Raw genomic sequence first — 18,494 nt, forward strand, 5'->3', positions numbered from 1 at the left:
CCTGAGCTCTATTAACCTACCAGCTTTTGAGTCCACTTTACACTCCTCCCTTTCCCCTCTCAGCTCTGCTCCAGACCCTGACAACCTGGTCAGGAACTACAACTCTGCCCTATCCTCCTTTCTTGATCTACGTGCCCCGCTTTCTGTCTGCCGTTCTCGCCCTTCTAACCACAGACCATGGCTAAATTCCCAGACGCGTATGTTGCGTTCCTGCGCTCGTTCCTCTGAACGTCTCTGAAGGAAATTTCACACTCTCGCAGACTTTCTTCACTACAAATTTATGCTGTCCTGTTTCAACTCTGCCCTCTCTCAAGCTAAACATACCTACTTTTCTTTACTAATCAACACGCAGAAATCTAACCCAAGTCGACTCTTTTCTGTCTTTAACTCCCTACTCAGACCACCCTCTGCTGCCTGTTCTTCTTCCTCCATCTCACCTCATGACTTTGCTGACAATTTCAAGGAAAAGGTGGAATCCATACGTCAGGACATCCCCTTTGTATCCTCCTCCCATCCTACACCTCTTTCTATCTCTCCTCCTGCCTTCCTTGACTCTTTTTCTGTTGTCACAGAGGAGGATGTGTCATTGCTGATCTTGTCTTCTCCCTTTACCACCTGCCCTCTTGACCCCCTTCCCTCCCATCTCCTAAAACCTCTTGCTCCTACTATAATCCCTACGCTCACAGACATTTTTACACACTCCTCCCTCTACCCTGGTACCTTTCCCTCTTCCTTCAAACATGCAACAGTTATACCATTACTCAAAAACAGCAAGCTTGTCCCTACCTGTCTTTCTAACTATCGGCCTGTCTCCCTCCTGCCGTTTGCCTCCAAACTCCTTGAACGTCTTGTATTCTCTTGCTTGCTCCATTTTGAAACCCTAGACTCTTTACAATCTGGCTTCTGCACTGCTCAGTACACTGAAATGGCCCTCACTAAATTAACTATTGATCTCCATGCTGCCAAAAACAGAGGTCATTACGCTGTGCTCATATTACGCGATCTCTCTGCAGCATTTGATACTCTGGACCACCCTCTTCTCATATTTATATCAAAGCTCTATGCTGGATCTCCTCATACCTCTCCCATCGTACTTTCAGTGTCTCTTTTGCCAACACCTCCTCTCCATCGATCTCTGTGGGGGTACCCCAGGGCTGTCCTGGGTCCTCTTCTTTTATCTCTCTACACACTCTCTCTAGGTGACCTAATCACATCTCTTGGGTTCAAATATCACCTCTATGCTGATGACACACATTAACTTTTCAACACCTGACCTTTCACCTGCTGTACAGACTAAAGTTTCTGAATGTCTCTCTGCTATATCATCCTGGATGGCCCTCCGCCGACTGAAACTTAACATGGCAAAAACAGAGCTCCACATATTTCCACCCAAACCTGGTTCTACTACCTCGTTCCACATTACTGTTGGAAGTATTAACATACACCCAGTAGCACAAGCACACTGCCTAGGGGTCACACTCAACTCCTCTCTCACATTCTCCTCTCACATTCAAAAGGTAGCTAAAACCTGTCATTTTATCCTCCGCAATATCACTAAGATATGCCCGTTCCTCTGTTGTTCGACTGCTAAAACTCTGACACAGACCCTCATTTTCTCGCGTCTCGATTACTGTAACCTCCTGCTGTCCGGCCTCCCTGTCTCTCACCTGCCTCCCCTACAATCTATCCTAAACACTGCTGCCAGAATCACTCTACTCTTTCTTAAATCTGTCTCAGCGTCTCCCCTGCTGAAATCCCTCTCCTGGCTTCCTATCAAATCCCGTATCACACATGCAATTCTCCTCCTCACTTTTAAAGCTTTACACTCTTCTGCTCCTCCTTACATCTCAGCCCTAATTTCTCGCTATGCACCATCCCGACTCTTGCGTTCCTCTCAAGGCTGTCTTCTCTCTACCCCCTTTGGTATCTAAAGCCCTCTCCCGTCTTAAACCTTTCTCACTGAATGCCCCACACCTCTGGAATGCCCTTCACCTCAATACCCGACTAGCACGCTCTCTATCCACTTTTAAGACCCACCTTAAAACACACATGCTTAAGGAAGCGTATGAGTAGCTCCATGGCTGATAATTTAAACCTCATACATAAAGCTTGGCCCCTTGCAGACACACTTACCAGAACAACCTCCTACTGTCACTTTACGTTCTTCCTACCAACCTACCAATTAGATTGTAAGCTCTTCGGAGCAGGGACTCCTTTTCCTAGACTTTACTTTTATGTCTGAAGCACGTCTTCCCTTTGTGTTATTTGTATTATTTGTTATTTATATGATTGCCACGTGTATTACTGCTGTGAAGCGCTATGTACTGTACATTAATGGCGCTATATAAATAAAGACATGCATACATACATACCTTCTTGTTCCTAAACAAAGAATAACCCTCTTGAAACAGAAAGAAGCTCTTAGTGGTACCACTACCATTGTAATAGTATCCAATGGCAAGATACTGTATATGGGGAATAAAGGATGACTACAGTATGTCAGATAAACTCTAAACATAGTCTTTATTTGAAAAAATATGTTTTTAGGGTGCATGTAAAAATGTTGGACAGAATTATTCGGAAGGCTCAGTATTCTGTGTAGTATAGTTAGTGTTCTGTGGTGAGCAATTCGGCGTTAAGAAGCAGAATATATGAACACTGCATATTTTCTTGAAATTGCCAATATTGCCACTACACTGACAATAGCAGAGTTTGGGAGTTGACAAGGGGCCTTAACCTAATAGTTGCTTCATATTTTAAAGGTGCAGCCACTGGCTACAATGAAAGGAGGCATTCCACTTCTAAACGTAAATTAGGGTTCAGTAACGACCCTATAAAATGTGCACTCTCTAATGCTCTACTTTGAAAAACAGATTATTTTTCTACGCCTTTTTATAAATGGTCAAACCTTTTTTAATGATGTAACAGGAAAGGGTCGATCTGTGCAAACTTTTTGCTCGCTTAATCTAACTTGGCAAATATCACCTATTTTGATTCAGCGAAGAAGTTCACTTTGATACAAAAGTTTGTGTCAAATTCGATTCATGCTAAAAAGTAAATAGGCCATTGCATTTTTGATTACTTTCACTTTCAAAATTCGATTAATTTGTTTTTTTTTAAGTCACAGGGAAGCTATTTTGCTTCATTTAAAAAGTGAAATAGCGAATTTAACCATTTTAGCCTTTTCGGCACAAATTTTGGCAGCAGAAGCACTATCAAGTTTTTGACCTCTTTTGCAAACTTTTGAAAAGTTTGATCGAAACTGCAATGAAGTGAATCTCAGCAGCTTCACACATCTCTAGTAAAGAGATATGAGTGTCTACATTTTAGGCTTTCAAGAATGCAATGTGGTGAAGCAGGAACCAGAGCACAGCCAATGACTTCAAGTAGAAATAACCCCAGGCAGACTCCAACGTAAAAAATCAGCTATTTATTGCAGACTTCCATCAGCAGGAACTACATGAACGCACCACCTACGCGTTTCATGCCGGAGCAGTTTGTCAAGGTTCAAGAATGCAGAAAGAAAGCTGCAGCTTCCTTCATAAGAGGTCATTGTATTGCTTTGTATGAAATTAGTTCTAATCAGTGCTAGAGTGGGCCGAGAACGTGCCAGAAAGGCCGTTCTGGCAACTTATTTTAGCAGCCGGATCAGTGTTCCGGCAGTTCTGAAGAGTTCACTCTGCCTCCTCTGCTCTGCCACCTAAGCCCTACCTGTGAGCAGGGTATTGGCAGGGTCTTACCCGGGGCTGGAGGGGGACTGCCCCAGCGGTCCTCACTCTGAAGTTTGGCCCCACCGGAAGGCGGATCCAACTTCAGCAATTATCTGCCTGGGTGGGCCTCCTTGGCCACCGGGTAAGACTCTGCACGCCCCACACGCCCTGCTCCATAGGTAGGGTTTGGGGGAAGAGGGGGAGTGATGGAGAAAGGAAACAAAGCTTCTGTAGTGCCTTGCTGTTGTCACAGTTAGGTGTCCCATCTGATAACAGCAGAATGTCTATTGCTGTAAACAAAGTCCATGTGAAATGTAAGAATATAGGAATTGTTTAGAACATGTAACCTTCATCTTATTATTGCAACTCAATATCACAGATAATAGCACATCTGGCTAATTATTTACATGGATATATCTAAAAACAAAACACAAATAGCTGAAGATCATACAGCCCTTCCAATGTTGATGAAGCCAGCTACAGTATAAATCTAGAGCGATGTTCATGTGTGCCCGGCATTAATAGAGTTAATACTAAGAAAATGCCTCCATTGGTGCAGCCTGACACAAGCAGTTGATTGGCTTTATTGCATTGTACCTAATATTGACACATATGCAGTAATGCATCTACAAGTGATCTCTTGATTCTGATACATATATCTTTCTTACCTGGTGGGTCATTGAATCCCTGCTGTCCATGTTCTCCATAAAGAGAAAAGGGGGTAAGTGGAGAGAAAGAGAGAAGAAGGGGAGAGTGGGAGTGAGAGAAAAGAGGAGGGGGAGTGAGAGAGAAGAGGCGGGGAGAGAGAGAGATAAGGGGAACTGGGGGAGTGTGATTGAAGAGGGGGGTGAGGAGGAAGACGAGGGGCGGGGGGGAGAGAGAGAAGAGGGGAAAGAGAAAGAAAAGGGGGGGGATGGTATGAGAGATGGGGGAAAGAGAAAGGAGGGAGTGAGATAGAGACAGGATAAAGGGGTGAGAGCATGGTGAGGATAAGAACATATAGAGGACAAGCAGAGAGGAGAAAAACATGAATAGCTGGAGAGAAGGAGAGGATATTAGGGAGAAACCTGATGTATCCAATTGAAAATTCTAATGCATTGCAGCGGGCTACTTCTGTACATGACAAAGTGGGACAGTAACTCACTCGTATCTCCGTCAGTATGCTGCACTTCACCAGCTTGAAGTTCTTCACAAGGTTGGAGCTGTTGCTGTGGAAGCACACTTTGAGGATCCTCATCTCCTCCTTACTGTTCTCTCCATCAAACGGCATCTCCGAGGGTCCATCTGTCCCAGTGAAGGTGCCCCACCGCGTTCGGTTTATGTGGTCCAGCGACATCCTGGGACCAAGGGATCAGCCAGCTAAGAACAGAGCATTGCTTATCTGTGAAGAAAGAACAAGTGGGAAGCTGTGAGACTTCTGAACAGGAAATCCACACTGGTGCTCTCCCATACATGTGTGATGTAAACGGTGATTCACGTGCAGCCTTTAATAGGAGAACTCCAAAATCTCCTGTGACGTGAGCTCTCCTAAGGCCACGTTTATAGTGCCGGCGACAGCGACGCGACCGATGAGGTCACCTGTCGCCGTTGCCACTGGCGAAAGTTAAACTTTAGTTTTAAGCGACGCCGCAGGCAACAAGGCCAGTGACGTCACCAAAGAGGAGGGCAGCACTCTTTGATTTGTTTAGAGACAGTCACATGTGGCGACTGTCTCTAAAAAAAACAAATTTCACTGGCTTCCAAATTTTTGGTCGCTCTGTCGCTCCGTTGCGCTTACTATAAGCGCATGCGACGGATTCAATGGATTTGTTTTGGAGCGACGTTGCGTCGCCAGGCACATTAAGCGAAGCTTAAGGGAGCTCACAATGTAGCACAGAGACAAAAAAACAGAAAGCGCAGGGAGAACTAGTATGATGTAATATATGTATTGAAAAAAAGTCCTCCAAAGGGACTACATGGTAATACAACAACGTGTAAATACAAAGTAAAAGACTTACAGTACAATGTGTTAAAAATGGTGAGAACAGGGACCGGGAGATTTGGATACGCAACTGCTGGAGTATTATAAGGGTCCGGACCGTGCTCTCCGTTAGCGGTGCCTCAAGCTTCTCTCTACCGGTCTGGACCTCCACCAATGAAACTGCTTGCAGCAACCTCACGTGACAGCTTCACGTTTTGCACTGCGGTGAGAAATGCGTAGAGGTCACGTAGGGTTGCTGCTCGCGATTTAATTGGTGGAGATCCAGACCGGTAGAGAGAGGCTTCAGGCACAGCTGACAGAGAGTGCGGTCCAGACCCTTATCTACTCCAGCAGCTGTGAGACATCAATTCCACAAGAGAACATTTAACCAATCACCCTAGTGTACAGGATTATTATTCTAAGGTGTACATGGCATACTGGCTCTACGGACATTGCAAACAAACATATTGTACTAATGCAGTATTTGTCATTTTAAGAAGTTAGTAAGATGTGAAGAAGGAACGGCTCAGTGATTAACCCGGTGTTGGCTCCTTGTGACCTTGGGCAAGTCACTTTATCTCCCTGTGTCTCAGGCACCAAAAACATAGATTTTAAGCTCCACAGGGCAGGGACCTGTGCCTACAAAATGTCTCTGTAAAGTGCTGCGTACAACTAGCAGCGCTATACAAGAACATGCTATTTTTATTAAGATGTAGAAACACTAGTAAACTGTGCCACTAATCGTATAAATACCATATGCTGTAATATCAATATCATGCAATGTGTGAGTAAATTATTGCATCCATAACACCCAAAATATATATGAAATACAAAACAGTCATTATTTTTTTTTACACAGGCTAAATATATGATTTATCAGACCTGTTAGTTTAATTAAAGCTCTTATTTCTTCACTACACCCATATATAATACCATATTGAGTTCACACACTGCTCCCCACAACTCGTCCCTTTCTTTGTCTTCTCACCTGTTTGGTAGAAGATCTGCTACTCTCCACCGTAAAATACAGCTGTATCTTGTTTCACTCCTGTCTCTCACCTGTAGTATTTGATCTCTCCATGAGCTCCATAACCTAACTGCTTTAAAGCTGCGGACCAAGCAACATGTGGTTTTTTTTTAAATAAATCAGTTCTGTACTGTGAGAAAATACTTTTTTTTTAAACAACTCTGAATTACATTTTTACTGTATTATAATGTAACAAGCCTTTTTTGTTTCTATTGAAACCATTTACAAAGTCACAGATAGAGTCAATACTCCTCTGCAGCCATTTAGTGAACCCCTGAGCCGAATCTTCGATCGATCGATCAAAGGAGAACAGATCGATCGGCAACTTAGCTAATTACTTATCATTGTGTGGATTGTATTGATGCTCATATTAAAGGGAACTTTTTCTTTTTTAAATGCCAGCTTGGACTGCTGCTTTTAAAGAGTAACATTCGCCTACAGTACCCCCGTTCGGCTGTGTGCAATACCACCAGCCACCACCACACAGTCTATTGCAAATGTTGTGACCTCTCTCTCTCCATATTTCGGGGTCTGGAACGTCTGGGCGAATAAAATATAGACATTCAAAATAGAATGTCTACACAGTCAGGAGCTGATGTGACGTTCGCAGAAAGAGAGGGGGAAGTGAAAGCGACGGCGGTTTGAGGGTCATTCGCCTGCATTTTTAACACTCAAAATCGCCCTCGGATGTTGCAAGGAAAACGGTAAAACATTTTCCACTCAAATTATGACACATTCGTCCATCTTTATTAAAGGACCACCGTCAAGTTTGTCACGTTCTATTCTCAGAATAGTACTACAATGCAGTGCGTCAGCACATCCAGATCTGCCCCAAATAAGAAAATACAGATGCAATGAATCCTTGCCCTGAGAAGTTATATTCTAGGTCCTAATACCTGTTCTGGAGAGTTAAAGTGACTTTGCCTAAGGGCCGTTCTATACTGTGTGAGGCCGTGCGCGCGTGCACGTGTCGCATGCTTTTCGTGTGTATGCTGTGAGTGAAGGTACTGTGTGTGTGTGTGTGTATATGGGTGTGTATATGTGTAGAGATTGTGAGTTATGTATTAAATAATATTTAAAAAAAAAAAAAAATCTTGTAATAAAAATAATTTTTATTTATTGAACTTTAACACACACACACACACACACACACACACACACACACACACACACACACACACACACACACACACACACACACACACACACACACACACACACACACACACACACACACACACACACACACACACACACACACACACACACACACATTACAGCGTCGGTAGCGGCGCAAAATCATTAATTTCCTCATATTCTCCCTCGTCGGTCCGCTCCAAGCTCCCTGCCGTGCGCACACGTGGCCCCATTATAGAATGGCTGGCTATCCTCAGCCAACTAAAACTGCCGCAGGCGCACACACAGCGTAACGCGCGCCCGCACTATAGAACCAGCCTAAGGTTACACAGAGCTGGTACTCAAACTAGAGCTTGGCTTTTCCACTTAAGAAATCTTTATAACATCCTCTACACATACTACTACATAACATAGCTGTGTATAAATAAAAAAGGGGAAATCATTGATGACATCTAACACAATCTCACTATAAACAGTACATATGTCCATTCATTATTTTTGTTAGTGAAATTAACACTGTAGTCCAATATATTTTCAAAGGAAAATCATGGATTAGGCTAAGAATTAAAAAGTAAAAATGTTAATTCCAGCAGAACTGTTAGGAGAGACAAAGGGGGTATTCATTAAACCGCAATAGTGCCAATCAGAGAATTATCGCACGGAAACTCCAATGAAAGGATTCCATGTCATAGAGCCCTGATCAGCACTATTACAACTTAACGAATAACGCCCAAATACAGAAACACAGTCTGCACAGCACATCTTTCTAGTTATATATGTTTCAATTGGTAGACTGCACTTCCGAAATAATTTTATATTTCCAATACTTATAATGTCAGCTGAATATTGAATGATATAAAACAATGGCAATGGAGTTTCATGCCAGGGCTGCTGATGTTAGACGCCTAACACATTACCGTACTGTAGAATTTTCACATAGATACAGGAGGTAACTTACAGGAATATATGTGGAAAAGATCCCATGTATGGTAAGGAAAGAAAGGGAAAAAATGTATTGTATGTCTTTATTTATATAGCGCCATTAATGTACATAGCGCTTCACAATAGTAATACATGTGACAATTATATAAATAATCAATGCGGTTTACTAATTGACCTGCTGTAAGTAGGCATTGCTACAGAGCCAAGACATATATGCTTTATCCAGATTGAAAAAAACTTTTTGCACTATTGTATGCTTTCATTTTCTATTTTTCATGGTGTATCCCTGCTATCTTCGCTCCCTTCCCATCCCGGACAAGCTACTATTGAAAGGAATCTGTACATATTCCTGGAAGGTTGAGAATTTGATCAGTGATCACCTTGACACAATTATTTTGAATTTTATTTTATTTTTGTGCACTATTTAATCACAGATTGGATGTGTTTAGCGCCGGTAACAAATCACTTTAAGTTTAATTATATAAATAACAAATAATACCAATAGCAGATCATGGGAATAAGTGCTTCATACAAAAAATGAACATTTCGGAAGAGGAGTCCCCGCTCCGAGGAGCTTACAATGTAATTGGTAGGTAGGAGGAACGTACAGAGACAAAAGGAGGGAATTCTGGTAAGTGCATCTGCAGGGGGCCAAGCTTCATGTATCATGTGTATAGCATTAGCCACGGTGGTACTCATATGCTTCTTTAAGCAAGTGTGTCTTAAGGTGGGTCTTTAAGGTGGATAGAAAGGGTGCTAGTCGGGTATTAAGGGGAACGGCATTCCAGAGGTGTGGGGCAGTCAATAGGAAAGATTAAAGGCAGAAGAGGGCTTTAGATACAAAGGGGTAGAGAGAAGACATCCTTGAGAAGAACGCAAGAGTCTGGATGCTGTATAGCGAGAAATTAGGGCTGAGATGTAAGAAGGGGCAGAAGAGTGTAAAGCTTTAAAAGTGAGGAGGAGAATGGAGTGTGAGATGCGACATTTGATAGGAAGCCAGCAGAGTGATTTCAGCAGGGGAGACACTGAGACAGATTTAGGAAAGAGTAGAGTGATTCTGGCAGCAGTGTTTAGGATAGATTGTAGGGGAGACAGGTGAGAGGCAGGAAGGCCGGACAGCACAAGGTTACAGTAATCGAGACGGGAGAGAATGAAGGCCTGTGTCAAAGTTTTAGCAGTCAAGCAACAAAGGAAAGGGCGTATCTTTGTTATATTGCGGAGGAAAAAGTGATAAGTTTTAGAAACGTTTTGAATGTGAAAGGAGAATGTGAGAGGAGTCGAGTGTGACCCCTAGGCAGCGTGCTTGGGCTACTGGGTGAATAATAGTACTCCCAACAGTAATGTGGAAGGAGGTAGTAGGGCCAGGTTTGGTTGGAAGTATGAGGAGCTCTGTTTTTGACATGAAAATACCAAATGATGAACTCAATTGTAAAGCTTTAGATTTCTGGAAAAGCAGGATATGTTCAAAATATGCGTTGTCAGTAATTTGGCAAGATGAACAACCAATAAACTTATTCCCTGTAAAACAAAACTATAAGGGGGTGATATATCCATGTAAAAAAAGTTAGTTTTAAAACAATGATTTTCGGCTAGAGTTTGCATCAATTATAAGAAAAAGTTTAATTTGATGCCAGAAAAGTTTGTTGCTACAGATTTAGTGGATGACTAGGTGGGTTAAGTTAGGTTCTTATCTGCCATCAAATTCTATATTTTTTTGGAAGAATACAAAGAATAAAAACTAAAACTCAGAAACAGAGATTGATACATATCTTTCTAATTCGTACATCATGTAACTCCTCTCCCTTTTATTAACCCTCAATGTTGATGTCCACGGAGAAGCTGTTGGCGTAAAGACCTTGGTACAGCGACACTAAGAATTGTCCGTTTAAAAGTATGCCTTTTGAATCAATTTTGCTTCAAAATGACTGATACATTTCCAGTAATGACTTCTACATTTGTTTAATCGAGAAACACAGAGCTTCAGCTTCCTAGCTTTTAATACACGTAACTATAAAGTGAACCCTTTTATTTTCCCCAGAATAGGGTGATCTTGGAGAATGACCACCATATGTTTGAACGTGCCTCTGTGGCCACAATTGTGCCAGCATAAGGGGTGGATGTTGGAAAGCAGTGGAGACGGGTTATACTGTAGTACCACCTAGATGATTTGGTCACTTGATTGTATATGTCCCCTCATTCCTCATTGTCCAATTCATGAGCTATACAGGTATCTCACTCCCTGTCCTGGGTGTTTTGGTTTGTTTGCTCTTTAGTTTGTAGTAATAAAACTTGGTAGAGTTGTACTATTGTCCCTTTAATGTACTCTTCTATGGAGTAGAGGTCTTCAAATAGTGTTAGAGGTCGGCGCATTTCCTTTTTAGGCTGAATTGATGTGACATAATGTCTCACTTGGAAGTACTGATACAGCTGTTTGTGTGGAAAGTGTTCACTGTGTATCTCCTGGAATTATTTAATTCAGCCTCTAATTAGGATGTATTTGACTTTAGTTAGGCCAGCTGCTTTCAAGTTGCTGCAGTAGCTTGGGTGGGGGGCTGGGGTGAAATCTGGATTGCCTATTATTGGGGTCATGGGTGAGGGAACAGAGGAAATTTATTTATTTCTACAGCCATTGTCCAATATTTTAAGAGTGTTCTATGAGCGGGTGTCTTTTAGCCTGTGTGGGCCTCTACTGGGCCATAGTGTGATCAACATATACGTTGTCTTCATCTCTGCTCTCTCTATGTCTACGCATGGCTTAGTGCCTATTTGCATTAACCAAGTAATCAGTGGGCGCAATCTGACCGCTTCATAGTATCTTGCCAATTATGCTAGGGACAGCCCTCTGTAGAGGGTTGGCAGTGCCACCATCTTGTTCTTAATCCTTTCTGTTACCTCATTTTCCAAGTCTCTGATGTGAATTGGTGGAACCAGGACTGGTAGGATTTGGAAAAGATACAAAAATAGGAGGTGTAGAGGATTATTTTTCTTTACGTTATCCTCCATGACCATGAGATTTGGTGCTTACTCCATATGTTGAAGTCCTTTTTTAGTTTTTTTTTTTTATAAGTTCAAGGTAATTCGTTCAAAGAGTTCCTGGTATGTTTTAGGTATTATACTCCAGATTATTTTGTCGGGCTTCCATTTAATTGGGAATTTCTTTTTCAACTTATTTGTGTCAGCTATGGGGATATCTAGACTCAGGGTCTCAGATTTAGTATGGTTAATTTTAAAGTTAGATAGTTTGTCGAATTCTTCAACCACAAAACAAATAAGGTTTGTGGTTGGTTAGTGAAAGTAGGACGTCATCAGCAAATAGGGAGATCTTATATTCTTTATCGAATATGGGAACTCCTGTTATTTTGGTGCTCAATCTTATTTTTGAAGTCAAAGCTTCTATGCATAGTGCGAACAATAGAGAGGACATTGGGCATCCTTGGTGTGTGCCATTTGTAACTTTAAAGAGTGCTGACTTTTGGCCATATGTGCATACCGTAGCCGTGGGGTTGGAGTATAGCGTTTACATGCCTCTTATAAATCTTTTGAGTAGGCCCATTTTTCTCATTACCTGGAACATAAAAGGCCACGCTACCCCATCAAAAGCCATTTTCTGCATCCAGGCTTAATATTACAGTCAGTGTCTGATTCTTGTTGCTGTTGTGCATTATGTTGATAGTCCTACGGATGTTGTCGGACGCTTGGCTCTCGGTGTAAATCCCACCTGGTCATGGTGTACTAGTGTGTTTCAAACCTTGTTGAGACATGTTTCCAGTATTTTAGCAAAGATCTTTATGTCCGTATTAATCAGGGATATACTTTAGGCCTGTAGCTTGGGCATAGTGAGGGGTATTTACCTTCTTTTAGGATTACTATTATTGAGGCCGCTAGTAGATCACTTGGTAGTCCTGCTCCTTCCAAAATGTTATTGAATAATCTACCAAAATAGGTAGATAGGTTGCATGATGTCAAATACTCTTCTATGCTCTTTCACAGAGATTTATCTTCTTGTTCTGGTGGGATAATGTTATAGAGACTGCTATAGTATTGCACAAACTCTCTGTTAATATCTAGGGGGTTGTATGTTAGAGTGTCGTTCCCTGTTTTTAGGTCATAGATATTTATGCTAGGCCTCCCCCATCAGACTCTCTTGGTCTCAGGGCTCGTTGTGCCCTGTCTGGCTCAAGCCTGTCTATGGGGGTTTCTGGCAGAATGTCCTGGAACGGTCTCTGCATATACTGTAGGGTCTAATAATTTCAGGGGTGATGGTTTCAGGGACATTCCTTACCCTTATGTTTTCTCCTAGATCTGTTTTCTGTCTTCTCTTATGAGTTACAAAATCTGCTCGCTCAGTTGTTTGATATCAGTTTCCACAGTGTTTGCTTCTCTTTTACAGTCTCCATAGCTTCTTCAACTACTGAGGTTCTCGTCTCTACCATTTTATATCTGCTTTTAGGTCACTTGGGGCTCTCTGTAGGAGTTCTTCCAGGAAGGTCCTTTTGATCTTTCACGCAGGCCTTTAAATCATGTCTGATGCTCGACCTCCTCTCTGAGTCCATGTCTGATTCAACCTCCAATTGCACACGTGGAGGCACCATTTTCATTTTCAGTGAGGAGCAGTGTCAGCGAATTTTTTTGTAAAGAAGGTATATATACCTCTGGGTTCTGGGGTTCCAAACCCTCAGCGGCATCAGTTGCATTCTGATCATTGCTTTTTGGGTGCGATTCTGTTGCTGGAAAGTCCTGCTATCATCTGTGTGCTGTTGTGAGTGATCGGAGATCAACACTTACATGTCCATCTTGGAATCAGTCGCGCATGCGCCCTCCACCCCCAGCTTCCTCAAACCCATTTTTTCAATGGGCTTGTGAAGGTCTTCCAGAGCATCAAGGGTCTTCCAGCGCCAGAAAGTGTGCTACGGAATAGTGCAGCTTAGTAATGGTCCTTAATACTTTAAAAAGTTACAGACACAGTAGACATTGTAGCTCTGAGAAAGTCATCCACGCATCTCTATGGCTCTACAGGGATTGTGGGAAAATTCCAAGCAAGGACACCAGATAAAAAAAATATTGTCTATAAACTAATAATACAAATGAAACAAAAAGCTAATTCTTCTTTCACATCCAAGTAGAATATTTTATGACCCTTAAAAATAATTGCCACACGTGCGTAAACCCATAAAAAGAAATTAACACCAATTTCAACGGCTTGAATTCCCTGCCAAGAAGCTATATTTAAATGTTCTTATTGCAGACAGCCGTTTCTGGATAATACACACTTGGAGAATGTATGTATTTATTTCTGCCTGCGTCTTTCCAGCATGTCAAACTGTTCTTACAATTCAGCTTTTGTATTTCTACGTTGCCAGTTTTAATATTTTTGACAAACATCTGAAAAACGTGCCAATAAATGTTCTATTGCTATCTGTGGAAATTGCTAGTTTGTTTTGTTATCCCATATTAGTTGTCTCAGACCCTTTGTGGTCTTTCTTTATATACTGTGCACACAGAGGGCGTTCCACTGTTTCACTCTATAAAAAAAAAGGTAAATGTCAATCCAGGGGATTCACTGTCTCTGATAGTACTGGCTGTACTATGGGAATAACCAGGCAAATTGATACAGAAGTAGCGGGCCTTATTTTTAACTCGGTTGGGATATGTTGGAATATGCTATGCACCAGCACGGACATTGAAACCTATGGAAACACTGTTATTTTCCATAAACAACAGAGTATGTTGTGTTATCTCAGAGATCAATGTCACAAACTACATCTGTACAAGCCATAGGAAAAAAAGGCTAGATCATAAGGAGCAGCTCAGTGAGTAAAGACACTGACTCTGACGCAGGGGAACCTATCACCTTATCTCCCCGTGCCTCTACGTGGCAGGGACCGTGTCTGCAAAATGTAAAGCGCTACGTAAGACTAGCAGCGCTATACAAGAACAAACAATTATTATTATTTCATAGATACGATACTAGAGGACTCATACTACACCATCTCCCCAGAAATCGTTAGGGACACATTTCTATCCAAAATGCAGTCGCAACATTTTTTTACGTTTTCTTTTTTTACAAATTCGATTCCATGGGGACATTGTCACCATATGGGATGTGGCACGGAGGCTTTTTGTCTTTTGTGGTATTACTGGAGGTCACAATCTCAGTAGCACGCCTTTTTGATAAATATATACGGTATGATGTGGTGGGTTTAGTTTCTGAGCTTACAGGGGCTGTGTGTGTCTTATAAGTTACATATGTAGCATGTTTCATTGGTCTTTATGGTGTAATATATTGGACTTTATTGCGGTATACTACAAACAACACTGCCATTGAATCCTACAGTGTATAACGTCTGTGATATTCTATGTTATATTGGGAATTGTGTGGGGATCTGGGGAACAGTGTCACGCTACAGCTCATTTTCAAGTATGTCCTCGAATACATAAAAGAAACTAACAAAGCAGTGAATGGACCTCACTAAAAACGTACACCCCGAAGTAAAAGTAGCAATCACGCCTGATGTTTTATTTTTTACACCTAAACTGTGCTATTTTTTGTTCTGGGGGCCGCCCCTTCCCCGAGATATTTACAGATGTACTTACCTGCATCTTTCTCCAGGGGAAACAACGTAGAAGTTGTCACACGGACCAATAGGAAGCTGCAGCATCATTTTGCGTCTTCCTGTTGGACAGCCATATAAATTCCCGCAGGAAACTCCAGTAATTGAACCAGGAGGTCCTCGGAGATGAAAATATCATGGTAAAGCTTTAGAAGATCCCCCCCCCCCCCCCCCAGTCCAATGCTGCAAGAAAACAACTGTCAAATATTCTGGTGGGATTGCAGCCTTAATCATCACTTTGACAGACTTCAAATTCTGATTTCAAAAGAGATGGCAAATTTCCAAATACCCAATTACTTAGATGGTAAGGGATACTTTCTAATAGAATAAATCTTCCCAAGAAGCCTATGAGTTTAACTCGTATAATGTTAGTATTTGTTCCCAGATGATTTCCTGCAATTAATTTTTTTGTGCATTAACATAATTGTTTTCTTAATCTCTAGCACAGTGGTTATCTACCTTTTTTTTTTTAAGTAACCCAAGAATTAGATTGTAAAATTCTGGGGAACCCAACCCCTCTTGCCAACCGTCTCTCTTTTCTCTCCCCACCCCGCCCATCTCTCTCCCCTGCCCATTCGTCTCTCTCTCTCCCCCTCTCACACTCCCTATCTCTGCTCCTTCCCCCCCTTACACTCCCTCCATCTTCCCCCCTTACACTCTTTCCCCATCTTCCACCTTACGCGCTCTCCCTCATTTCACCCCCTTACACTCCTTCCCCCTCATACTCCTCACTCTCTCTTCTTCCCTTAAACTGTCCCCCTCTCTTCCGACCCATACACTTCTCTCTCTCTCTGTCCCCACCTTTCTCTCTTCCCCCCTCTCTCTTGCTACCTTAATCTCCCCTCTCTTCTCCCCTTACTCTCCCTCCCTCTCTTTCCCCACCTCACACTTTCCCTCGCACACTCTCTCGTCCCTCCCCCCCCTCCTTACACTCTGCACACACACACACACCTACTTGGGGCAAAGAGTACATACTGCGGTGCTGTGCCGGTCTGCAGCTCCCTCCACCTGTTGGCTGGAAGATGGATGTGAATTCCAGCGCTGACAGGAGTGGGGAGAAGAAGGATTGCAGTGACCGGGATGCTGATGCCAAGCTGGGGAGCCACTGTGTCTAGTGCTGCCACACCACTGGGTGTCCCAGCTCTCCCCCCAGGCAGCCACAGAACTCCTGAGGGGTGTCCGCGGAATCCAGGTTGACAATTGCTGTTATACATCTAAGGCAGTGGTTCTCAAACCTTTTTTGGGCATGGTCAACCCTGGAGGAATTTTTTAAATCTTGGGGCATCCCAGCTCATCAGAACATATTTAACCCTTCTTGCTCATATACACCTGCACCACACACGCCCTCCTCATGAGCACAACCCACCACACTTAGCCCTTTCTTTGAACAGACCACATTCAGCTCCCTTGTCACATTTCATACTCGCCATTATTTTCAGCCTACTCCACCTTCACAAGTCACAGATCCCACTCACCCTCTTTCTCAAACTGCTCCATCCCCTCCACTTCTCACATAGGACTCATCTTTCTCTATCGCACATTTCACTGCGAGGAGGCTGCGGTCCGCCTTTCCCCTCTTTCCTCTGTGCCGGGCTCAGAGGAGAACAAGTGGAGGTGAAGAACAGCCTCTCAGTCCGCAGACAGCACGGGGCACGTCAGCTGAGCAGGCGGTGGTCAACTCCAGTCCTCAAGGGCCACCAACAGGTTATGTTTTAAGGGTATCCCTGCTTCAGCACAGGTGGCTCAAACATTGGCTCAGTCAGAATGACATTGTTGGCTGATTCAACATACAGTAACATGGTAACAATGTGAAGAATGTGTTTTGGACAGTCAATTCTTCCACACAATGTACAGTATAACAATATATTACATATAGAATATTATACTAACTACAGTAGAGGCAACGTTTATTCTAACATTTGCCGTAAACTAGCCGGGTTACATTCTGGGTATGTGCTGGGTATGTGCTGGGTATGTTCTGGGCTAGTTTGAGGCACGTTTAAGGCATTTCTGCATTGACTAACGACCCATAGGATTAACACAGCAGGGATCCCTGGCAGTCCCATTCAGTTTGATAATCTGCTGTTAATCTGATAGGCCATTAATCAATGCAGAAATGCTGGGGCTAGTTTAAGGAAAGTTTTAGGCATGTATTCAGAATGTACCTGGGTGTTTCCTGGGTTTTTTGGGGAATTGCCACTGGTTTTTGTTCGAATAAGAGTTGCCTCTACTGTATGTCTACAGATGGGGGAATGTTGCAAAATTCTTTGCTGCAAATTGTCTGCAGACTGAGAGGCTGTGATCCGCCTTTCCTCTTTCCTCTCAGAGGAGAACAAGTAGAGGCGGATCGCAGCTTCCTCGCAGAGAATGTGGAATTGTATGTAACGGGTATTCCCCCCCGCCCCCCACCCAATCGCATATAGTGTGTGTGTGCGGGGAAGCTAATGTTACCTGGTGTGGTGCGTTATACCTGTCAGGCTCACAGGAGGCCTGAGCCTCCGCTAGTGAGAGCCTGGGGTGAATCTCTGGAACGTTCTCGTCGGTCAGCGCCTCCACCTATGTAGGATTCTATAGGACTATAGAATGGGCCTAGCACAGGAACCCACCCAGAAACCACATACAGCACGGTTATGGCTAAAAGGTTTACTGAACGAGCAAATAACACAATAACATCACATCATATTGTATAGCAACACAACACAGAGTATCATACTTTCACAGTGCAACATCATCAGTATGCACAACGATATATATGCCACCCTCTGCCACTAGCTGGCAGCTATAACCTTGCCCCTAACTGGGCTATAACCTCCTTACACAGTATCCCCAAAGTCCTTGTACCCAAAGTCCCAAGAGTCCCACAACCCCACCCACGTGTGGAACAGCGCTGCCCACTAAGATGAAGTGTATAGGTGGTGCACTTGGTGACTTGGATAATACCTGCCCGGTGCTCCTGCTACCGAGTGCGCAGATGACCTTTGCTTGCTCCAGGAGATGGTCCATGATGCCTCCGCCTCAACGGTGGGTGGCTCCCGCATGGAGTGATCCACCTTTAAAATGTCTCTTATCTCCGCTAACGCAGAGGATGTTATACCTTCACAGCAATT

General features: G+C 43.0%; 1 protein-coding gene across 2 annotated transcripts in view; it reads right to left on the bottom strand.

Moving 5' to 3' along the window:
• Nucleotides 1–18,494, bottom strand: part of PTK2B (protein tyrosine kinase 2 beta) — a 219,192-nt gene that overhangs the window by 135,789 nt on the left and 64,909 nt on the right. For both annotated transcript variants that reach the window (XM_075598620.1, XM_075598619.1), the window contains exon 2: nt 4,855–5,091. In XM_075598620.1, coding sequence (XP_075454735.1) covers nt 4,855–5,046 — 192 coding nt within the window. In that variant the 5' untranslated portion in view covers nt 5,047–5,091. The remainder of the gene's footprint in view (nt 1–4,854; nt 5,092–18,494) is intronic.

Source organism: Ascaphus truei, chromosome 4 (assembly GCF_040206685.1).
Source record: "Ascaphus truei isolate aAscTru1 chromosome 4, aAscTru1.hap1, whole genome shotgun sequence".
Classification (NCBI taxonomy): domain Eukaryota; kingdom Metazoa; phylum Chordata; class Amphibia; order Anura; family Ascaphidae; genus Ascaphus; species Ascaphus truei.